At 39.6% G+C, this 23,076-nt stretch overlaps 1 protein-coding gene across 3 annotated transcripts; it reads right to left on the bottom strand.

Moving 5' to 3' along the window:
- Window positions 1–1,058: 1,058 nt before the first annotated feature.
- Window positions 1,059–22,993, bottom strand: Ms4a6b (membrane-spanning 4-domains, subfamily A, member 6B). 3 transcript variants are annotated; one of them, XM_215145.11, is made up of 7 exons: window positions 22,846–22,993; window positions 11,864–12,026; window positions 10,569–10,703; window positions 8,338–8,394; window positions 5,048–5,254; window positions 3,230–3,331; window positions 1,059–2,391 (listed from the first exon to the last, which is right to left on the bottom strand). In XM_215145.11, exons 2-7 carry the CDS (start codon window positions 12,008–12,010, stop codon window positions 2,296–2,298), a joined length of 744 nt encoding a protein of 247 aa, XP_215145.5. In that variant the 5' UTR covers window positions 12,011–12,026; window positions 22,846–22,993; the 3' UTR covers window positions 1,059–2,295. The 3 variants fall into 3 exon arrangements, with proteins under 3 accessions (XP_215145.5, XP_006231172.1, XP_038957282.1); XM_006231110.5 differs by lacking the exon at window positions 22,846–22,993 and adding an exon at window positions 13,556–13,712; XM_039101354.2 differs by lacking the exons at window positions 5,048–5,254; window positions 22,846–22,993 and adding an exon at window positions 13,556–13,712.
- Between the last annotated feature and the right edge of the window lie 83 nt (window positions 22,994–23,076).

Here is a 23,076-nt window from a genome sequence, read left to right as displayed (position 1 = left end):
GCCTTCCTTCCCCGAATTAAGAAGAGTTACATGATTGACAGTAGGTTAGGGCTGTGTATATGTCTCAAAGAAAGGCTCTCTTCTTCTACAAATGAGTTTGTCAGAAGTAGAAGAAGAAGAAGGAAGAAGAGGAGGAGGAAGAGGAAGAGGAAGAAGAGGAGGAGGAGAAGGGAGAGGAAGAAGGAGGAGGAGTAGGAGAAGGAAAAGAAGGAGAAGGAGAAGGAAAAGAAGGAGAAGGAGAAGGAGGAGGAGGAGAAGGAGGAGGAGGAGAAGGAGGAAGGAAAGAAAGAAAGAAAAGAAAGAAAGAAAGAAAGAAAGAAAGAAAGAAAGAAAGAAACAAGGAAAAAAAGAAAGAAAGGAAAGGAAGTAGAACATAAACAAGAAAAAGAAAAAGTAAAATACTTTATTATGGACTCAAAGAGTCCTTAGTGTCTTATAGAATATGATCATAATTGTATTGTCATTCCATACAATCCATATTTTACTATTAAATTTTTAAATAAATTTTATGTCTATGTGTATTTTACATGGATAAATGTCTGTGTTTGTTCTACATGTGTGTCAACTGTCCACCAAGGCCAGAAAAAGATGTCAGATCATGTGGAAGTGAAGTTACACATATTTGTGAGCTGCCATGTGGATGCTGGTAATAAAACCCATGTCCTCACTTAAACAATCAGTGCTCTTAAACTCTAAGATATCTCTTTAGCCTCCTGTAAGAAGTGAGGAAATGTCTCTTATTAGCTATGGTGATTGTACAAATAACTATGTTATCAGGTACCTCCAAAATACATTGCAAACCTTTGAATGTTCATTTACTTTTAGTTTAATACACACATACATACATACATACATACACACACACACACACACACACACACACACACACACACACCACATAAACACAGTGACACAGATTTATTCCTACTTGTCTTTCCCATGCTTTTTTTGGTTGAGAGAGAACAAAAGAGCAACAAACACATGTATTTATGTATCACAGGGGACTTGATCTGTACATAAAAGCAAAACAACAACACAACCCTTATGAAGAGAACGTATAATCACAAAAACACTTTATTTTGAAGCAACAGCATATATACTTCTTGGGAATTCATTGCAGGTCACTTGTCTCTATGCACTAGTGAATAAAATTGATATGATGAAAGACCCATGCCATAGCAGGGATTCTGAATAAAAAGACTCTTTTTTTTTTATTAACTTGAGTATTTCTTATATAAATTTCGAGTGTTATTCCCTTTCCCGGTTTCCGGGCAAACATCCCCCTACCCCCCTCCCCTTCCTTATGGGTGTTCCCCTCCCAACCCTCCCCCCATTGCCGCCCTCCCCCTCCACAGTCTAGTTCACTGGGGGTTTAGTCTTAGCAGGACCCAGGGCTTCCCCTTCCACTGGTGCTCTTACTAGGATATTCATTGCTACCTATGAGGTCAGAGTCCAGGGTCAGTCCATGTATAGTCTTTAGGTAGTGGCTTAGTCCCTGGAAGCTCTGGTTGCTTGGCATTGTTGTACATATGGGGTCTCGAGCCCCTTCAGCTCTTCCAGTTCTTTCTCTGATTCCTTCAACGGGGGTCCCATTCTCAGTTCAGTGGTTTGCTGCTGGCATTCGCCTCTGTATTTGCTGTATTCTGGCTGTGTCTCTCAGGAGCGATCTACATCCGGCTCCTGTCGGTCTGCACTTCTTTGCTTCATCCATCTTGTCTAATTGGGTGGCTGTATATGTATGGGCCACATGTGGGGCAGGCTCTGAATGGGTGTTCCTTCAGTCTCTGTTTTAATCTTTGCCTCTCCCTTCCCTGCCAAGGGTATTCTTTTTCCTCATTTAAAGAAGGAGTGAAGCATTCACATTTTGATCATCCGTCTTGAGTTTCGTTTGTTCTAGGGATCTAGGGTAATTCAAGCATTTGGGCTAATAGCCACTTATCAAAAAGACTCTTAATGGGTAACTGTTGCTATTAATTGCAGGGTACAAGAAAATGTCGCCCCTTTGCTCCATCACAATCTCCTGAAACATTCTGTTATCTTAATGAGAAATATCTGGGACTCTGGCCACTGTTTGCAGGTCTGAGCTGTGGATGAAGCCAAGGTCATGAAAATCAATAGGATGACACTAACACATCCATTCAACTCATACTGGTATTCATTGTATAAACAGTCTACATTTTTAGTAACAAGCATTGCTACCTTGTGATGATTGTATTTTCTGCATTATCAAGAAGACATACCCTCTGCTGTTTAGTTCCCACTTGTTTTGGGGAATTTTGTTCTGTTTTGTTTTTCTTAACAAACCATTTGTTCCTCATATGCAGAGTTACAGAGTGCCTTTGATTCCACATTGGATTCATCATTTGAGTTATGAGACAGGAAAATCACATTCTAGAAAAAAGAAAATATGTGGTTTTAGATTTAAAATCAATATATACTATACATTTATGCATATGTGTGTGTTGTGTGTGTGTATGCGCGCGCGCGTGTGTGTGTGCATATAGGAAGGTAGATAGATATGTAGACACATGTATATACATAATAGATTTTCATTCAGTGTTGTAGATGTTCCCAGATGAGAATAGGACACTTCGGTGATGCACATGTTTGATGTACATCATCTCCTCTGCATTCCACACTCTGATTAAGGATTTTGTCAGAGCAAAGCTTTTTGGCTCAGTTACTGAAGCCGTAAACCCTGAGAGGTACCTGAGAAGGGCAGCATGAAGTTACCAAATATTATATCTTTAGTGTCTTTAATACAAGAAAAAAAAAGTAATATCAGAAGGAACGAAAACAGATCTAAGATGCAGACTGAATACATTTCAGTGTGAATTTTTCTTTATGAGGTCAAGATTGTTAAAGAGACTAGCTGCTATAGAAGAAAGTATTCCTAGTTAGAGGGGAGGCAGCCATGCTCTAACATCCTAAACACAGGCAAATTCATCTTGATGTCAGGAGATAAATTTAACTTTGTAGAACCTTAGTTCCTTTGTTTGCAAAAGGGAGGGGATGAATCAGGTGGTTTGCCTGTTTCCGTATAGATAATCCTCATCAGCTATACAGTTAACTTCTACTCCATCATCTACTGTCCCACCTCCCTGTCCAAAATCACCTGATAGTCATGTCATTTTGACGGAAGTCAGTCTACCTGACATTCATGACAGCATAGATCAACATGTCCCAGAGGAACACCAGGGAAGATTCAGGAGGACTATAGAATACTCACCCCAGGGGAGTCAGAGCGACTCTGTTTCCACCAAAGCAGAGCACTGAGGACCGCCAGGCCAAGCTCCAATACAGTACTGATCAGCATCAGTGAAAAGACCCCCTAAGCACAGGAGAAGAGAGGTAGATGTGGCTGAGTCAGCTAAAGTCCTCATACCTGGGTGGGAGGTAACTGTAGAGATGAAATCATCTCCACCATCATAGAACTGAAAGAATCTTCCCTAACCTACAAATGGGCTAGAATTGATGCCTGGTCCCTTCATTCCTTGGAGTACATGGCTGAAGAGGAAAACACTCAACAAAGTCATTTTCTACCACTTCTCATCCCTCTTGGACAAGGATCCTGACTACACTGTTCATTGAAGGAGGGAGCAGAGAGGAGTAGTGACCCCAGCAGAGAGTCAACAGCTCCTGCTCTTGGCTCTCTTCTGCTGCTTAGTATGAGGCTGGTCAAGTCTCTGCTTCTCCAGCTTCTATGGGCACACTTATCACCTGTTGTCCTACTTCCTCTGAGAGACTAGTGAGGGTGAGTGAGGTTCTCACTATGCAAGCTCTTTCCAAAAGGTAGTATTGATAGAACCTTCTTTCTTGGGATGTGATTCATTTTGTGATGGCAAAAAATTAGAAAAGTAATCCAGTTTCTACTGTCTGCGACAACACGAAGCAACTCAAAGAATGTTCTATGTAAAGAACACGTATCCCATGACCTTTGTCCTGAGGTGTCCTTTGTGAATACCACTTGATAGGAAGGATGATGAATGTGGCATTGTAATTCTTCATTTATCTGCACACATACAAGCAGGGTGTGAAACTACATGCAGTGTGAAACTAACCCAGGATGCCATCATTCTTTGTGATCTATATAAATGTCTCCCCAATGCATCAGGGTTTTAAAATTAGGCTTAGTTATTTTAGATGATAATTTAATCACATTATTATGCATCTAATTTACGTACACCTTTTCTTCTTGTGGTTTCTTAATTAAGGAAGAAATACTGGACCCAGATCCACAAAAAAAAACAGAAACCTTGAGGTTGACCAGACCAGACTATCCAGACACCTTGGAGCTCTGGTTTTTCTTAGTTTACTTGTCATAAGACAAAGAAAATTATGTAGGATCGTCACTGTTATCTTACTAAATGTTCTCTCCATGTGATAGAGACCAAATATATATTCATGGATGTTTGAATTGAAGACCTGTTTTTCCTGTTAGTCAAATTGTATTACTTTCTTCCAACAAGATGGCAGTCCCTCACATCACTGCTGGTTGCTCTTCTCTATTTGTCTGTATTTCTTTTCTCATTTAACCATCTCATCTCTTTGTGAATGATGAAAGCAGCAGTGAGCTCGCCCCCACAGACTCACTTCTGTCTACTGTGAGGACATAAAGGAGCAGACACCTGACATCTCCATTCTACTCCTATCCTTCCCACAATCCTTTTCTCAGCGCTTAGTTGAGTACTGCTCAGCTAACTTTACTTTACTATGCATGTGCCTGGTTTTCTTGTTGGCATGTCTAGACCACTTGAGTCTTTTGTATATGAATCTTATTATGCTAAAAACTGTACTTTCCAATGTATATGTCAGCCCTCTGTAAAATGTGTTAATGTTTTAACCCAGAATCATTTTGGAGTTAAAAATAATTTGGAGTTAAAAGCTTTAACATTGTTTACCTTTGTTTTTGTTTCAGCCTTGACCTTACCCTAAGATCTCAAACCAGACAGTGAAAGAATTTTCAAAAGACAGTCAAAAGATCACTATTTCCCCATAAATAAAAATAATAATAAAAATATTCGGTGAAGCCTTTAGAAATACTTACAGTCAGAATAGATTTGTCAGTGGAGCACTTTTTCTTGTCTGAGTCATAGGAAAGTTCGTAGTAATCATGTTCATTTCGTATACCTTCCTTGCTCAGCTTGCACTGCTCTGAGGCAGGATGCAAACCAGCCAGGCTGGCAGACATGATAATGATGCCCATGAAAGCAAATGAAACACTCAGGATGTTCAGAGTCAGGCTGCCATCTACCTGGAAGAAGCAGCAGGTTTTCCCTTATACCTGTCTCCAAAATTTTGCACTGATTCTCTTTATTTGACTTCATTAACATCTGAAGGATTAATTTTTATATATTTTTCATCTTTATTAACTTGAGTATTTCTTATTTATATTTCGATTATTATTTTTGGGCCAACATCCCCCTAGCTCCTCCTCCTCCCCTTCTATATGGGTGTTCCCCTCTCCATCCCATTACTGCCCTCCCCACAACAATCACGTTCACTGGGGGTTCGGTCTTGGCAGGACCAAGGGCTTCCCCTTCCACTGGTGCTCTTACTAGGATATTCATTGCTATGTATGCAGTTAGAGTCCAGGGTCAGTCCATGTATAGTCTTCGGGTAGTGGCTTAGTCCCTGGAAGCTCTGGTTGGTTGGCATTGTAGTTCATATGGGGTCTCAAGCCCCTTCAACTCTTTCAGTTCTTTCTAAGATTCTGAAGGATCGATATTTTATTTCCTTATCATTACTAATGTATAACTACAACCAGTATAAGGAGCAGAGTCCCTGGTTTTCCATGTCTATTTATTATATGCTCCATTTCCCAGATGATATTTGCTAGATCACTTTATCAAACCACCATCAACACATTTATTAGGTCCTATGAACATTTAGAAACACACAAAACCCAAACCTAAACGGCATTGAGATCAATAAACAGGATTTCAATGGTGAAAAAAATATTTCTCTGGAAAAATCTTCACCCCAGATTTCTGATGGAATCCTATAATGTAAACTGGAAAATTCTCAAGAGAGTGTTAAAGGATGAAGAAGTGCAGACATTGGTCATGTTCTTGCCCTTCAACATTTTCATTCCTCTAGTTTAAACTTGACATTTCCTAAACCTCATTTTATTAAAGATCTCATCCTCAGTTAGATAAATCCTGTCAGAACTTTTAGTAAATGCCTCTTGATCAAAGGTATGTCTGCATAGAATAGCTCATCAAGGGGCTATATCAGAACATAAGACTTTCATCTTCTCTTTTTCTCAATTGCTCCCCTGTGGCACATGCCTTTGCTCTTTTAGCATGAGACACTCATTGCCTGTCTACAAGCTCAGAAGAATTAGATTCACTAAAACTATATGCTACTAAGCCTCTGAAATATAAGCCAAAAATGAACCATTCCTCCTTGTGAGTTTAATTATCTCAGGACATACCTACTACTGAAAAATGTATTCAGAATAACATATCCCTTCTATACCCCACCTAGGGAAGCATCAATCTCACGAAAAAGGCAAGTGAGGCAGTTCATTCCTTGTATACTACCACTCCTCAGAAGCTCGTATACCAAAAGGAGAGTGTGGGGACTTTGTTCTCAGTGTTTGGTAGACTTTGGATTCTGGAAAGTCTAATGGTTAACTGTAACTAGGGATATAGACAGAAATCTAAACATGTGACTAAGAATATTGTCCTTTTTGGAAATAGTGTGAAGCAGAAAAAAACAGAATGGGACTAGATGTTGGTAAATTGAGGCTACAGTGCCAGAGGTCCTTGGAGTCTCACTGATCTGCATTACTCAGTTCCAACGCTCACTTTGGATCTCTTCTCTATTGCACTTACAGTGTCAGTGAAACAAATAAACTTTTTTTGATAGTTGCTTTCTTTCTTTTTAAACGTATACAAAGGAAATATGAGCTGAGATCAGTCAAAAAGCTACAGTTACATGTGGGTATTCTAGGGCATACCTAAATGTATGGCACTTGTGTGTGATTTAATTTCAGGTCATTTATGTTTTAGAGAGATTGTATAAATCTCTCAGAACTCGGTGCTTTTATGTGCTTTTAAAACAAATTTTGACAAATCAAACCTTGGCCAATAGTTACAATCAGGATACTAATAGTATATATGCTCTTAGAATATACTAACTTCATCTTAACTGGCATTCTTTAGTCTGCACACACCGTATGAAAAGAACATTCTCCAGCATTGGTTAAGCAACTTTCATAAGCCTTATTCTACTTACACACGACCTAAATTCTCAGTTGTTTTAGTCATGGTATTTTTACCACAGAAACAGAAAAGTGATTAACATTCTGTACATTTGGGAGACTGGTTTCGTCAGCTCTTCCTAACTCAATCCCTCAGCTATTGCTCTATTTTCCTAAATGACTTCCTGAATCAACTCTTGAGGAATATGTGATGACTGAAGACTAGGTGAATCTTTACATCATTCAAAAATTTCTTTCTCTAATCCAGTTTTCGTCTGCCCAGGAATAGTTTTCACTGAAAGAAGTTAAAGTAGGAAAAGTTGAATTCTTAGCTAAAACAACTATGGAGGTGTTCAGAATTCCATCATTCTGCTTCTCAGTTAAAATTCTGTAATCAATTCAGGCAAAAGCCTTTCCTTTATGGAGATATAGAGAGAAGACATGAACATTTTCTCTGAGGATTATTATGGATTTTCAATGGTGAAATTATATCATATACCCACAACAAATATAACTCTTTAAAAATAAGGGCATTTAATACTGAACAATATAATTTGCCATGACAAAATGCCTCACATGCATAATTCAAGAGAAAAATTATGTTCGGCTCAGTTTCAGATGCTCAGCTGACTTGAGGGACTTGGGTGGCAGAGCAGAACGACTCAAATATGGTGGTCAGCGAGCCTAGTGAGAGGACACCTGTGCTAACCACACTTCAATTTCTCCCATTTATTCCATCTTTACATTAGGGAATGTAGCAATCACAGTTTGGAACTGGAACACCCCCAGACGTATGCTTTACTAATCCTTGAGGCACTTTTCAATCCAGTCGATTACATGAAGATTTACCATCATTGCCTGCTGCCTACACAATGGCATCATAAGAGAGCAGGATTTTTACATTAGATTTCTTGGCACTGGTCTCAGACATCAGGCACGCTATAATTTTGGCCACCATGATAGAAAGAGTATGTTCCATATAGGGATACGGAGAACCCAGATCAGCTCACAAATTGAAGAAGTAATCATTGTATTGCTTAGCTTGTAACTTTCAACATGAAAGGCCCAGCCCTGAGTTATCTCTCTGGGATCTGTGCTCATCAGTTCTTGGATATGGTTCTTGTACTCACCAAAGTTTTTGTTGACTTTGTCTCCGTGATGATGGACAGAATTCCAGAAACAATAAACTGCTCAGAGAAGAAGAAAACATTATCATGTCAGTTTCTATGTACTAAAAGTCTATGATGTTACTCTATGGTGTTTATGACAAACCCTCATTGTACAAATGACCAAGGACACACAAATGTAGGCTCACAGGGGTGTCTCTTTTTCCATGCATTATCCAAAATTTCAGAAAGGTAGATAAGTGCAGAAATCTATCCCATTAAAGTTCATAAAGGCTTTAAGAGATAGCAAAAGAATGTTTTGTTATATAGAAAGGAAAATGTGGATTTGTAGATTTAGATTAATTCAGTGTCTGAGGCATTGATCTATAAGGAGTGAAAATGGAAAATAAAAAGGTAGTGTTGTTCCTTCTTTCATAAATAAAGTTATAGCACTTCGATTTGCACCTAAAAACCATGCAAATTTCCTTAAGTAAATTTTACTTGAATGTGTTGAATTTTTAAGGTGCAATTTTCAGTATGCTAGTACTTTAGAGAGGAATTTTGGGAACTGCGTCCTCTAAGACGTTGGCCTGTACTTTGTATTTCTTGTCATGCTCCTGGCTGCAACACAACAATATTTTTGCATCAAAATAATTCTGGCATCCAAAAATGAGTTTAGAAAGATACCTGTTTCAAATGTTGGTAATAGTTTGAGAGTGAACTGTACTAGGTTTCATTTTGTTTTTTTGTTTTTGTTTTTTTTTTTTTGTTTTTTTTAAAGGAAATACAGGATGACATTAACAAACAGAGACCAAAGGAAACAGGACTTTCAGTAACTGGTTCCAGAGAACAAAGGAACCATAAGGTTACATTTCCAGAAGCCTTTAGTTGTGATGTTTTTAAAATCATGATTTTATCATGATAGACTTTTCTATTACACAATAAATTAAATGAAATCAAGTAACAAACAGTTTAGGAATTTTTTTTAAGTAGAAAATTTGTGATTTCTATTCTCCAAAGTCAAGCAGTGTGTCCATAAAATAAATGCTGGGTCTTTATCTCTGCAATGGTAGGGATTGAACTCAGGGTCTATGAAATCTATTCATGTGTTTTCCTGTGAGCTATGCCCACAATATCAGAGTCCTAATAAATTAAGTGTACTGAGTGTCTCTTCTAATGCAAGGCATGCTTAGTGAACAGAGCACAATGTGGTGAGGAGAAAAAAAATAAAGTAACAGCATTGACCTAGACATCACCACATCAGCCCCATGATCAGGGTTATGTGAACAGTGAAGTGTTGTAAATAGTATACACCCTTCATAATATCTACTGTATTGCAAATCGATGATGTCATTGTCACCTACACTGACATCACTCTCTGCTCAATTAAAGGTTAACAGGATATCAGACAAACTGAACCTTAGAAATATTTACAAAAATAACACTGAAACAGTTAAAGTCACCAAGGACAAGGGAAGTCAGAGAAGGTCCAAATTAGGATGTCTAGTGGAGACTCTGGAGACAGAAGTGTTGGAATGCAGTGTCTTTGATCAGAAACTGGACCAAAGAACATTTATGGAAAACTGGTGAAATCAGACAATGTATTGGTTTGAGAAGAAAAAAATCACAAATTATTAACACAGAGAAAGAAAGATTGGGCTGTGGATGAATCAAAGGAAAAGATGCAAGAAGGGAAAACAAAAACAAAAACAAAAACAAACCAAAACTGTAGTAAGCAGTTTAGAAGCCCCAGTGAGAGGAATCCTCACTTGTGGGTGAGACTCTAAATGCCAGTCTAGAGGAGAGCTGTTCCCTTCATTACCTTTTGACCCCAGACATGGAATAATCCCAGAGTATTATCCAGTCCACAACCCTGAATGCCTCCATCAAAGCCAGATCAAAAGAATGAAAGTGTTCCTCTCTGCAGTGTGGTCCACTGGATGTCCTTGCGTAATATAGAAAGCTCTAGATCATTTGGTCTTACTTCCTAGACTTTTCCCCAAAGAGGACTCTAACATCATCATTGCTCAAGAGATGGCATGAAATGGTGATATTGACAAGAAATGGTTATTTGGATTAGATTGAAATATCTTCAGGATGAAATTCCTGCTGCCCTTGTACACTAAGACCTTCTCTGAAGACAGACAGAAGAACAAGGTCTACCACTGACCTCTTTTTCAGTAGGCAGAAATGCAGCTAGGTGACAACTCCCTTCTCTCTCCTCCCCATCTTAATCCCCACAGAAGTCTACTTACAAACAAAGGTCCTACAAATGGGTATCCAGATTTTAACAGGACAGAAAACACTGACGTAAAAAGTGGGACAGAGGGAACTGATGCCAGAATGATTCCCAGAGCCAACACCATCACAGCACACATGATCTGGATTGCCTGTTGAAAAAAGGAAGAAGGAAGACTAAACGAGCAATGACAAGAATGTCTTCACATTTCCCATCGTGGCCATTCTTTGCCATCTTCTACAACATCCCAATGAACACACAGACACTGTACAGGCTCTATAATGACAGCGGAAAGGTTATTCTGGAGGGGATGTGTTTCAGCCAGAGCCTCTGGTCACTTTTAGGCATTGCTGTCCTTGAATCCATTGCATGCTTATGATCCACCCCAGTATTTCCTGGCTGGGCTGAGCTGAGTGCATGGTTAACAAGTCTCTTCCTCTTGTAGGAAAAAGGAGGCATCTGAAAGCCTTCTTACTCTGAGCCCTAGACTGTAAAAACCTCTCTACACATCATCCAGAGCCCACTGCATATCACATAGGGCCAGCCTCTCTGTCAAGCTCCATAGCTCTTTCAGTCCTGTTGTTCATTCTGGGGATCCACTGCCTCCGTATTAAAAGGGAAAATTTTGTCTTCCTGACACTACTTTCACCTCACAGATTCACAGCTCTTGTAATGTTGATTAAGCAATTTAATCAATTTTTTGCTACATGTACTTCAAAGGAATCCAGTGGATTTTTGTACGCCCAAAGCAAGGTGTTCAGTTCCATTAAGTTCTGAGACTGGGTAGCACAGAGACCCAGGCATAGAGTATTAGTATAGACAAGACTGAGAAACAACTCACAACAAAAATATTTCTTCTCTCTTTTCCTAAAATAGATCCATTAGTGATTCTAGCATGAACGCAGAGTAAAAAACCAGTGATTTTTGTTGTAACATCTCTTTTCACTAAAGAGGAGAAGGGTGGTCTATACTTAGAGACCTCCTAGAATCTACCTACAAATATTTTCATCAATAAAATACTTAGCAAGTACCTTTCAAAAGTGAAAAAAAGAATTAAACAACAAAATCTCAATGACTCCTGGAGTCAGGTCATTGGGGGTACAGTCCAAGTTCATTAGAATAAAGGAAATATTTGCCAATTTCAGAAGACTTTAGTGGTGTAAGCAGTTTGCCAAGTCCCAGTGTACTGGCCATTCTGTGATCACTCTGTCAAAACTGGTTTCCCACCCTCCAAATTTATCTCTAGCCCTAATGCAAAATGCCTCACCCTCTGCACTCCTCCCACCCCAGGAAGTGCTGAGTGGGATTTACCGCCATCACTTTGATCTCTGCCTTTAGAAGTTTCTTCAGGCTGTCTTGCCTCTGGTGGGTAGACTGGGGTTCCTCTGTTTGGGGAAAGTTGATTCTATTTGGCGAAATCACTGTGATGGTCTCATTGGTCACTACTTGTGGAATCATGATGGCATTCCCACAGCTGGAAGAGAAAATGGACTCAGCTGTTATGAAGTACTGTGCCCATTGTAGTGGTTTGGTTTTGGTTCTGTTTGCTAGGTTGATTTACATTTTATCCTTTTTTTGGCCTATTTGTGTATGTATATGAGAGAGAGAGAGAGAGAGAGAGAGAGAGAGAGAGAGAGAGAGAGGGAAGGAGAGGGAGAGAGAGAGAGAGAGAGAGAGAGAGAGAGAGAGAGAGAGAGAAGATGGAAGATGTAATGTCGGATAGGTGGAGAGGATCTAGGAGGAGAAAAGGGAAGGGAAACCATGATCAGAATGTGTATCATATGAATTTTCAGAAGGTTATTAAGTGCTTTGGCTTTGAACATAAAATAACAACAAAGAAAACAAACTATCCTTCCCCGTTCTGCCCACACCTCCCAGACTGTGCATCTTTGTGTATCCTTGATATGTCCTTTGTCAGAAGAAACTGCTGGTACAGGAAAATGCAAAACCACCACATCTTGGATTCATGTGTTCTCCCCCCATAATGTTAACACACCCCAATGATTTTAGATAATAAACACCTCATAGAAAGGGAAAACATGAATCCCTACAAGTTCCTGTGTCCATGCCCAAATGTTCAGACAAAATTTGTAAATGTAGCTCTGGCTGTTTCTCAATGTCACCTAGAACAAGTGCATTGTCTTTATTCATTGACTTTTCCCATCCAGTTACTTTGCTAATAATGAGATACTAGAAATCAACCTTCAGTGCTTTCCAATCCTTGCTACATTCCACTTAAAATATGTAACCCCATTTATCTGCTTTGTGTGTCTAATAGGATTTTAGGATTGCCACTTCACATTTTGTCATAATTTAGTAAACATAATCTTTTAGTGTTCTTATTCCCCAAATCAATGATTTATGTTAATTAAATAATCACAATTAGTAGGAAATTCAGAATCCAAAGTTTGATGTGCACGTGGAAGTAATTCATGCAGTGTACGGCAACATCAAATAAATGTTAAACAAATAGCCAAAGTTCTCATTATTGCCCCATTGATTACACACAGTTGGGTGTGGGACCCCAGCTGTCTCTGACTCTGGTTGTTCTCCCTATTTTCCCACCTGCCAGCAGCAGCCTTTGTCTAAGTCTCTTCAGTGTGGAGAAGCAGCTGAATACAGCAGTGTGAGAAGTCCTGGATTCCTAAGCTGTGGTTCAAGTTTTGCTGGCCTCTTAGCAATCATGTTCCTGAATGAGGAAGGACAATGTTCCCTGGGAAATGAGCTCAGCTTGGCTCCCTTCTGTTCTTTGTTCTATTCTCAGCCTTTATGCTTCCCAATCAGTGAATGACCTGAGAGCTCTGCTCCTTATGTCAGTGATCACTAAGATCATGCAGCTAGAAACAGCCAGGACAGGTAAGTCAGATGCCCTGTCCCTTTGCCCATTTAGTTCTGAGGTGCCCCAGTGTCTCCATTGCTTTCATGAGCATCAGCAAGTTCTTGCAACTCAGTCTAAGAAACAGAGTGAGATACACAGAGGGAAACATCTTCAGGGTTGCCTACCTGAGTTTGCGCGCCTTGTCATCCAGTCACTTCCAGCTGAGCTCCGAGGAACCCTAACAGCTTAACTCTGGCTTCTTTCAGTCTGATCTTTGTTTGCTACTTGTGAACTTCTAACTGTCCCCAGCCCTTCCTTCTGTCTCACTGCACAGGAAGTGGTGCTTACTGTCTGTGGACATGTGATTATGCCTGCACTTTCTATATCAGAAACTCCCAGTAACTTCAGAAAAATCACTAATAGGGCCAGTGCTGAGAGAGTGAGGTGTGGGAATGATTTCCAACACCCACCAGCTCCGTGTGATGCCCAAGTTCACGTTCTTGAACTTCAGTTGTTTAGGAGTTAAGCAGAGAACAGCAACAACCTGGGAAACCCCATTAAGATGAGAGAAAGTTTTTCTGAATGACCTGCCTTCATTCTAAGTAATATTTAATGAACTGCCTTGATTACTAATGATATTACAAGTCATAGTAATATTGATGAATAAACATTTCCCAATGTAAAATATGATAATAGTAATCATGACCTTCCACTTTGGATATATTACTTTATTATAGGCTTATGCATTACTTAACACTGTATACTATACAATTAATTATGACAATTGACCATTTTACATTATTTTGGTACTTTGTAATTCATATTTTTTCAGTAACTCTTCAGCGTCTCAGGTGGTGGCAGGAGCTTCACACACAATATTTCAGTACTCATTGGTTAATTGTTTCTCACTTTAGAGCCTTCCTCATCTTTTCAACCTTCTAGACCACTGGGCTTCGCTAACAATAGATGTGTCCAGAGAACTACTGGGCACTTCTAGAAAAGTAACAGATGAGGGGAGGAACAAGCAAAGAATGACCAGGAATGACTTAGATCATCCTGCACTCCAGATACAGTCATGAAGACAAGTGTCCCTGTGGCTTTCATGCCCTTTGGTGGGCACAGTTTCAAGGCTGACTTTGACATAACAGAGCCAGCTGTGGCAACTCTATAGCCGTACTCTGTAAACTTCCTATTTTCTTTCACTGGAGTTAGCCAGAAGGAACCTAGGGAGCCAGTGTGATCCACGCTCACATCAGAGCATTGTAGTGTGGTGATTCGCTGCAGTCTTCATAACAGGCAGAAAAAATTAAACAACAACAACCACCACCACCACCAAACAATTCAGGAAGAGACAAGACTGAAAATCAGCTTAGCCCCATTTTGTTGCACTTGATGCTAGACCAAGATTTATAGATTCTGGCCCTGATTATATCCCTTTAGCTATATTTTGGAGAAAAGGTATTCCAATAGCAATGAACTCAGTCCCAAGCACACAATTTAGTGTTACATTGAGATCCTTTATAAAGTACACCTGGTTTATTTTGCAAGATGGGTCTGTTGACTCAGAGATAATGCCCAATATTTAGTCTCTAAGGAGGTTCACTGAGGTAAACACAATGCCTGTGGGGGTCACATTAGCCTGGTCCTAAGATAGCATAGACATCCCTTGGGCCGTTCTAAAGCACAAGCAACATCACTCATGAAAGTGGGTTTTATGGTCTAAAAACCCTGCTCAAGATTTTAGGTAAAAGTTGGGATAAGTTAAAAAAAAATTCTAGGTGATGTGAGCAGAGCCTGTCTCATCAAAGAGCGAAAGATCATCAGGTTGTAAACCTACATCATTCCCAGCAATCCCTTCATGATGACTTTAGCTGAAATAAGCAACAAAGGGGAGCTAGAACTTGTAGAGACCACCTTGAGTAGCTAGGCATGGCCAAGCATTGAGGGATGGGGACAACCACCCATCTCAACATCTTCAACCCAGAAATGTTCCTGTCCAAGGGAAAGACAAGGACAAAAAAATGGAACAGTGTCTGAAAAAAAAAGGTCATTCAGAGACTGCCCCATTTGGGGATCCATCCCATCTACAGACACCAAATGATGACAATATTACTGATGCCAAGAAGCACTTGCTGACAGAAGCCTGCTATGGCTCTTCCCTGAGAGGTTCTATCAGCACCTGACCAATACAGATACAGATACAACCAACCATCAGGCTGAGTCCAGGGACCCCAATAGAAGAGCTAGGCAAAGGACTGAAGGAGCTGAAGGGGATTGCAACCCCATAGGAAGAGCAATATCAGCTAACTGGACCAGCCAGAGCTCCCAGAGATTAAACCATAAACCAAAAAGTGTACCTGGAAAGAGTCATTGTTCCAGATACGTATGTTGCAGGGGATGGTCTTATCTGACATCAATGGAAGGGGAGGCCCTTGCTTTTGTGGAGGTTTGATGCCCTAGCATAGGGGGATGCTAGAGTGGTAAGGCAGAAGTGGGTGAGTGGGTGGAGGAACACCCTCATACAGGCAAAAGGGAGGAGGAGAGGGAGGATGGAATGAAGGGGTTGTGGAGGGGTAACCAGGAAAAGGATATCACTTGAAATATAAATGAATAAAATGATTAATAAAAGTGAATGAATGGCAAAACAGATTGTTTTTGAAACTGACAGTACACACAAAAACAGTTTTGAGTATCATTCTGAATGAATTGTAGTCAATAAAATAACTTCTCATCTGTTTTAAAAATAAAAGAAACTTCACTGGATTCTTGCCCTGCTGGCAAGTGCTTTGCTTCCGGATCTACTGGGCAACAGCCAGTACCATCCTGGGGCCAGATAAAGTCACTCAGCACCCGTGCTGAGGATTTAGGTAAGGCTCAGCCACTGCCACATTCACCAGAGAATGTGTCTCTTGCTATGGTATCTTTGATCACAGTTGAGGTACTGTTACGTTTTATTCCTGGTTGTGATGCAGCACCTTATCGTGAGTGTTTGCCTGACCCTCCTATGTTTCATCTTGCTACTTGGGGTTTTGCTCCTGCTAAAGTTACAACTGATGCTGTGGAGCTGTTGGGGGAGGGGAGAAAGTAATGAATACGTCTTATATAAGGAACATGGCAATATTGCATTTAAAGGTACTTCTGGTTCATTGCTTATTTGTTTTTGTACTGATTCTGCGTCCCCAGTTACTGGCTGTTTTTCACTTACCCAGCATACTTTGGTTGTTGATTCTCCTGGTGAATTAAGTTATCATCCTAATAAGGACTGTTTATCTCTTAGAAGCCTTTGGGATCTAAAACTTATGCTTGCTGCTTTTAAGAATAACAAAGATGAGATTACACCTTTACCTTTGCCCCCTAAGCTTTCCAGTTGTCCTGATCCTTCGACAATGGATGATGGTGGGCCACATCTTTCCTCTGAAAGGAATTTTCCTAAATGGTTTTCTTGTGGTTTTGTCAACCATTCTGTAAGTTACCATCCCTTAAATGTTTCTTTTACTGTTTCTCTTTGTTCAGTTAATGAGCCCAATTTTGATTATAAGTAATATGTTAAATTGAACAAAGAAAAGTTTGTTTTATGACCCTCAGAATCTTTCTCCTGAAACTTTTAATGTTTCTTCTACTTATTTAATGTTGACCTGCTCCAGTTTTTGTTCCTATTTCTCTCCATAAATGTCCTTTACAAAGGGATTCATTTTTCTTTTTTGCTGCTAACCTAAAGTTTCATTATATTGTCCTTTTGTTTTGTTTAGTTTTGTTTTTATTAAATCCTCTCGTGCTTGTGTAGGAACCATTTTGGTATTCTTTCTAGAGGACTTCAAATATGATTCATTACTTTTCGTGGTAGACAAGGTTCCATTAGAGTTTCTTGTTTTGGGTGTATAATAAGTAATTGCATTACTGTTACTTCTGCACATGATGTTTATGCTGTAGTTAGACAACCACCTTATATCCTTTTACCTATACAATCATCCTGGACTATAAGTACAGGATCAGATTTATCCTCAACAATAAAAGAACTTCTGGGGGAATCACTATCCCTGAATTCAAGCAGTATTACAGAGCAATAATGATAAAAGCTCTATGGTATTGGTACAGAGACAGGCAGGTAGATCAGTGGAATAGAATTGAAGACCCAGAAATGAACCCACACACCTGTAGTCACTTGATCTTTGATAAAGGAGCTAAAACCATACAATGGGAAAAAACACATTTTCAACACATGGTGCTGGTTCAACGGGAGGTCAGCATGTAGAAGAATGCAAATCAATCCATTCTTATGGCCCTGTACAAAGCTTAAGTCCAAGTGGATCAAGGACCTGCACATCAAACCAGATACGCTCAAACTAATGGAAGAAAAAGTGGGGAACAGCCTCAAACACATGGTCACAGAAGAAAATTTCCTGAACAGAACACCAATGGCTTATGCTCTAAGATCAAGAATTGACAAATGGAACTTCATAAAATTGCAAAACTTCTGTAAGGCAAAGGGCACTGTCATTAGGACAAAACGGCAACCAACACATTGGGAAAAGATCTTTACCAATCCCACATCTCATAGAGGGCTAATATTCAACATAAACAAAGAACTCAAGAAGGTACACTCCAGAGATCAAATAATCTTATTAAAAATGGGATACAAAGCTAAACAAAATATTCTCAACTGAAGAATATCGAATGGCTCAGAAGCACCTAAAGAAATGCTCAACATCCTTACTCATCAGGGAAATGCAAATTAAAACAACCCCGAGATTCTACCTCACACTACTCAGAATGGCTAAGATAAAAAACTCAGGTGACAACAAATGCTGGCAAGGATGTGGAGAAATAGGAACCATTGTTGGTGGGAACATTGTTGCAAGCTGTTACACCCACTCTGAAAATCAATGTGGAGGTTCCTCAGAAAATTGTATGTAGTACCCAGCTGAGGACCCAGCAATTCCAATCCTGGGCATCTACCCAAACAATGCTCCAACATATAGCAAAGACACATGCTCCACTATGTTCATAGCAGCATCATTTATAATAGTCAGAAGGTGAAAAGAACCCAGATGCCCTTCAACAGAGGAATGAATACAGAAAATGTGGTATATTTACACAATGGAGTACTACTCAGATATTAAAAACATTGACTTCATGAAATTCATAGGCAAATGGAGAAAATATCATCCTGAATGAGGTAACCCAATCCCAAAAATCACATATAGTATGCACACATTGATAAGTGCATATTAGTACAAAAGCTCATATTTCCCAAGATAGAATCCACAGACCACATGAAGCTCAAGAAGAAGCATGACCAAAGTGTGGATGATTCTGTCCTTCTTAGAAGAGGGAACAAAAATATTCATAGGAGGAAATACAGAAACAAAGTTTGGAGCAAAGGCTGCAGGAAAGGACATCCAATCAGGGTCTCCAGACCATATACATGTAGCCACAAAACCCAGAGAGGCTCTGCCAGAGCATGACAAATACAGAGGTGTATGCTTGCAGCCAACCATTGAACTGAGAACATGGTTCCCAGTAGAGGAGTTGGAGAAAGGATCGAAGAAGCTGAAGGGGTTTGCAGCCCCTAATAATACCAATGAATAAGAGCTCCCAGAGACTATACCACCACCCCAAGAGTATACATGGACACACCATGGCTCTAGCTGCATTTGTAAACAGAGGATGGCCTTGTTGGGCACCAATGGGAGGAGAAGCCCTTGGTCTTGTGAAGGCTCAATGCTCCAGTCTAGGGGAATAACAGGGTTGGGAGGCAGGAAGGGGTGGGTGGATGGGGTGGTGGAACAAAGGGAGAAGGAGTATGGGATGTGGGGGTTATGGTTGGAAAACTGGTAAAGGGGATAACATTTGAAATGTAAATAAATAATAATTTAAAATAAAAATAAAAAAAAGAAATACGTCAAATTGAATCAAGAAAAATTTGTTTATGACCCTCAGACTCTATCTCCTGAGACTTTTAATACTTGGTATAGTCCTGCTTGACCCACTCCAATTTTTGTTCCTACCTCTCTCCATAAAAATCCTTTACAAAGGGACTTATTTAACCTTTTTGCTGTTACTGGTTAAGTTTCATCATAATGTCCTGTGTTTCATTTATTATTGTTGTCATTATTATTATTAATATTAATATTATTATTATTGTTATTAAATCTGTTTGTGCTTGTGTAGGAACCCTTTCCGTATTCTTTGTAAAGGACCTTAAATGTAGCTTTTCATGATAGACACAGTTCCTTTAGAGTTTCTTGTTTTGGGTGTGTAATTGCTAACTGCATTACTGTTACTTCTGCACATGATGTTTATGCTGTAGTTAGACAACCACCTTATGTCCTTTTACCTGCTAATATTACTACTCCATGGTACAATGATACTGGACTACAAATACAGGATCAGATTTCTTCTGCTCTCTCATGTCCTAAGTATTTTGTTGATGCTTTAATTTTAGGAATTACAGCTCTTATATTTATTATAGACATTTTTATATTATCTACAACTACTTTGGTTCAAAATATTAATACTGCACTCATGTTAATCAGCTGTCTAAAAATGTCTCTGTGGCACTTATGCTACAAAAACAGATTGATAGGTGCCTTCAGGATCATAGCAGTACTTTGGAAGAAGCTGTTCTTTTTATAGGAAATCAGTTGAGTAATATTGAAGTTAGATTTAGTGTACAATGCCACTTTGCCTTTAGATGGATCCGTGTGACCCCTCTCCCATATTATGATACAAAGGTAAACTGCCAGTAAGGGAAAACGGTTGAGAAAATTACCTTGTCTACTTATACTCTGCTAATCTACAACAAGTTACTTAGATACAAATGTATGTAGGCTCTTCAGCATAATTTGTTTTTCAACTATGATATGTAGAACATTCGATCAAGTGAGGGTATCGGGAAACATGTTGGTTTTTTCTATGTATATTCACTGTAATTGTTTACTTAAAGAAAAATAGAATGTAACTATATTGTAATTTTTGTAAAGCTTGAAAGATTTTGCTGGGATATATAAACTGTGGGAGGAAAAATAAAGTTTTGGAGCTTTTCAGCCAATGTAAATGTGTGTATGTATACATGAATATATGTATACATGTGAAGTTGATTGTAGCTTTGCACTATCCACCAAATATTTATATGCAGTATGTATGTATGTATGTATGTATGTATGTATGTATGTATGTAATAAGTGAAGGTGTTAGAGTTGGTTGAAGCTTGCTTAACCCACAAAGTATGCTCTTGAGGCACACAAGCATGCATTTGTGTGTGTGTGTGTGTGTGTGTGTGTGTGTGTGTGTGTGTGTGTGTGATTATTACCTATCTTTTACTTGCTGTTCCCAGAAAGTTTCTCTGGACTCAGAATCTTTTTCCACAGGCCCCAGGGAATCTTCCACCAGCCCCAGAGAATCAAGCTTTTTTCACTCAAAAATAAGTCTACTGAATGGCCAGGTAAAGACACACACACACACACACACACACAAACACACACAAACACACACACACAAACCCACACACACACACAAACACACACACACACACACACACACACACACACACACACACACACACACACGAAAACGGCAGGTCATTTTCCTGATCAAATAGACCCCAAAATGCTCAAGAGAATACTTACAAAAAGAAAATAAACATTTACACAGACATGGAATGTCTCAGTTTTCAAGAGGAATTCATACAATAAATCATGCAAATGAACTTAGATCAATAAATTATATGATGATATCAAGAGATGTATAAAGGCCTTTGAGAAAGTCCAACAGGCCTTCATGATAAAATGCCTAGAGAATGTAAGCCTGGAGGGAATACAAGACACTCATAACCAACATCATTGTAAGTGAAGAAAAGCTTGACCAATCCCACTGAAGTCAGGAAAGTAGCATGATTCTATTATTTATACTCATTTTCCACACTGCATTCTCAATACTAGTTGGATCAATAAGGGAAGAGACGGGAATTGATATGAATACAAATAGGTAAAGAAGACAACAAACTATTCCCACAGTGAGATGACATAATACTATAGAGATCCCAAAAATTGTACTAGAAGACTTCTCAAAATGAAAATCAAATTCAGGAACATGGCAAGATATGGAATCAACTTGCACAAATCACAGAACTTTTCTCTGCAGCAAACACATATAGAAGGAGATCATTGACACACTCCCATTCACAATATCCTCAAAAAATAAAATAAAATATTTAGGAATAAACCTGACCAAGGAAAAGAAAGACCTCTGTTTTAGAACATTAATGTAAACTGGTAGAATTAACGTTTTGAAAATAATCAATTAACCAAAATCTATTTACAGACTCAAAGCAATCAGAATCGAAATCCCCACACCATTCTTCATGGAAATGGACAAACAATCCTAAACCTATATGGAACTATGTGGTCACAGATAGGCAAGAGAATCCTGAACAAATAGAGCAATGCTGTAAGATTACCATTTTACATCTTAAAATATATTACAGAGGCATGGCAATAAAAAACTGAAGGCACTGGAACAAAAACAGATGTGTAGACCAGTGGAATAAAAGCAAAGACTCAAATATGAACACACAACTTCAGTCAATTAATACTTGACAAAGATGATAAAAGCAAACTGGAGAAAAGGAGGCATCTTTAATAAATGGTGCTGGGAAAACTGTCTACATGCAGAAGAATGAAAATAGAATCCTACGACTTTGTACAAAAATTAATTCCAATTGGATCAGAGATCTAAACTTGAAACCAAAAAAACTCAAACTGCTAGGAAAAAAAATTAGTCAGTAACCTACATGATATAGGCCTAGGAAAGGACCTGAATAGATCTCTATATTTAAGACCAACAACTGACAAACAGAGCTTCATAAAGCTAGAAGGATTCTGAGTAGCTAAGGAAACAGTCGAGCAGGTGACTAGGAAGCCCATAGAATGGGCAAGAACATTGCCACCTATACACTTGAGTGGGAATTTAGCTTTTTGGTCTGCAGGGGACCAGAGGTTGGGCTTAAGCTGGCAGGCAGGAAAAGCAGAGATCTTAGGGCAGGCACTGCTGTCTGAAAGGCAGCTCTGTTAACTGTGTAGTAGCCCTCCCTGTGGTGTTGGGGATGGGGCAGAGAGTAGCTAGTCTCTTGAGTTAAGTCCAAAATGTGATTTGTAGAGTTTAGCTAAGAGTCAAAGCGGGGAGGGGGAACTTGGCCAGGAACAATGTGGAGGGAGGGAAGGAGGGAGGGAGGGAGGGAGGGAGGGAGGGAGGGAGGGAGGGAGGGAGACCAAGCAATTTTGAACTAGGTCAGGGTTTACTTACTCCTTAAGTAATGTGGGTCTCTGTGTGTAGGTCACCATCTGGGGGTACCTTCAGCTAGGTTTGCCCCACAATGGCAGTTTCAGTTGTAGGGTTGTTGGGTCCCACTTCTGCTTAATCACAGAGCAGGGCCACTCAGGGAGGCAGGATGCTGGAACTGACTGCCCTTACTTACCCTAGGCTGTCCGCTCTCCAGTCTGGTGTGGGTCTTAGGGAAACAACAGGATACTGCTCCTGAGACAGGAAAGGATACTCAGAGGCACAGTACAGCCTTAATAGGCTTGGAGGTCCCCGGGGCCTGCAATGAGTTTGTTTCTGTGGGGTTCCCAGACTTTTGGTCACCCAGGCACAGCTGGAAGTTGTGCAAGAGCTGAGAAAGGAATCTGGGCCCCAGGGCTGGATCTGG

Source organism: Rattus norvegicus, chromosome 1, assembly GCF_036323735.1.
Source record: "Rattus norvegicus strain BN/NHsdMcwi chromosome 1, GRCr8, whole genome shotgun sequence".
In the NCBI taxonomy this organism is placed as follows: domain Eukaryota; kingdom Metazoa; phylum Chordata; class Mammalia; order Rodentia; family Muridae; genus Rattus; species Rattus norvegicus.
Note: the sequence above shows the minus strand (reverse complement) of the source record. Positions and strands in the feature narration are given on the sequence as shown.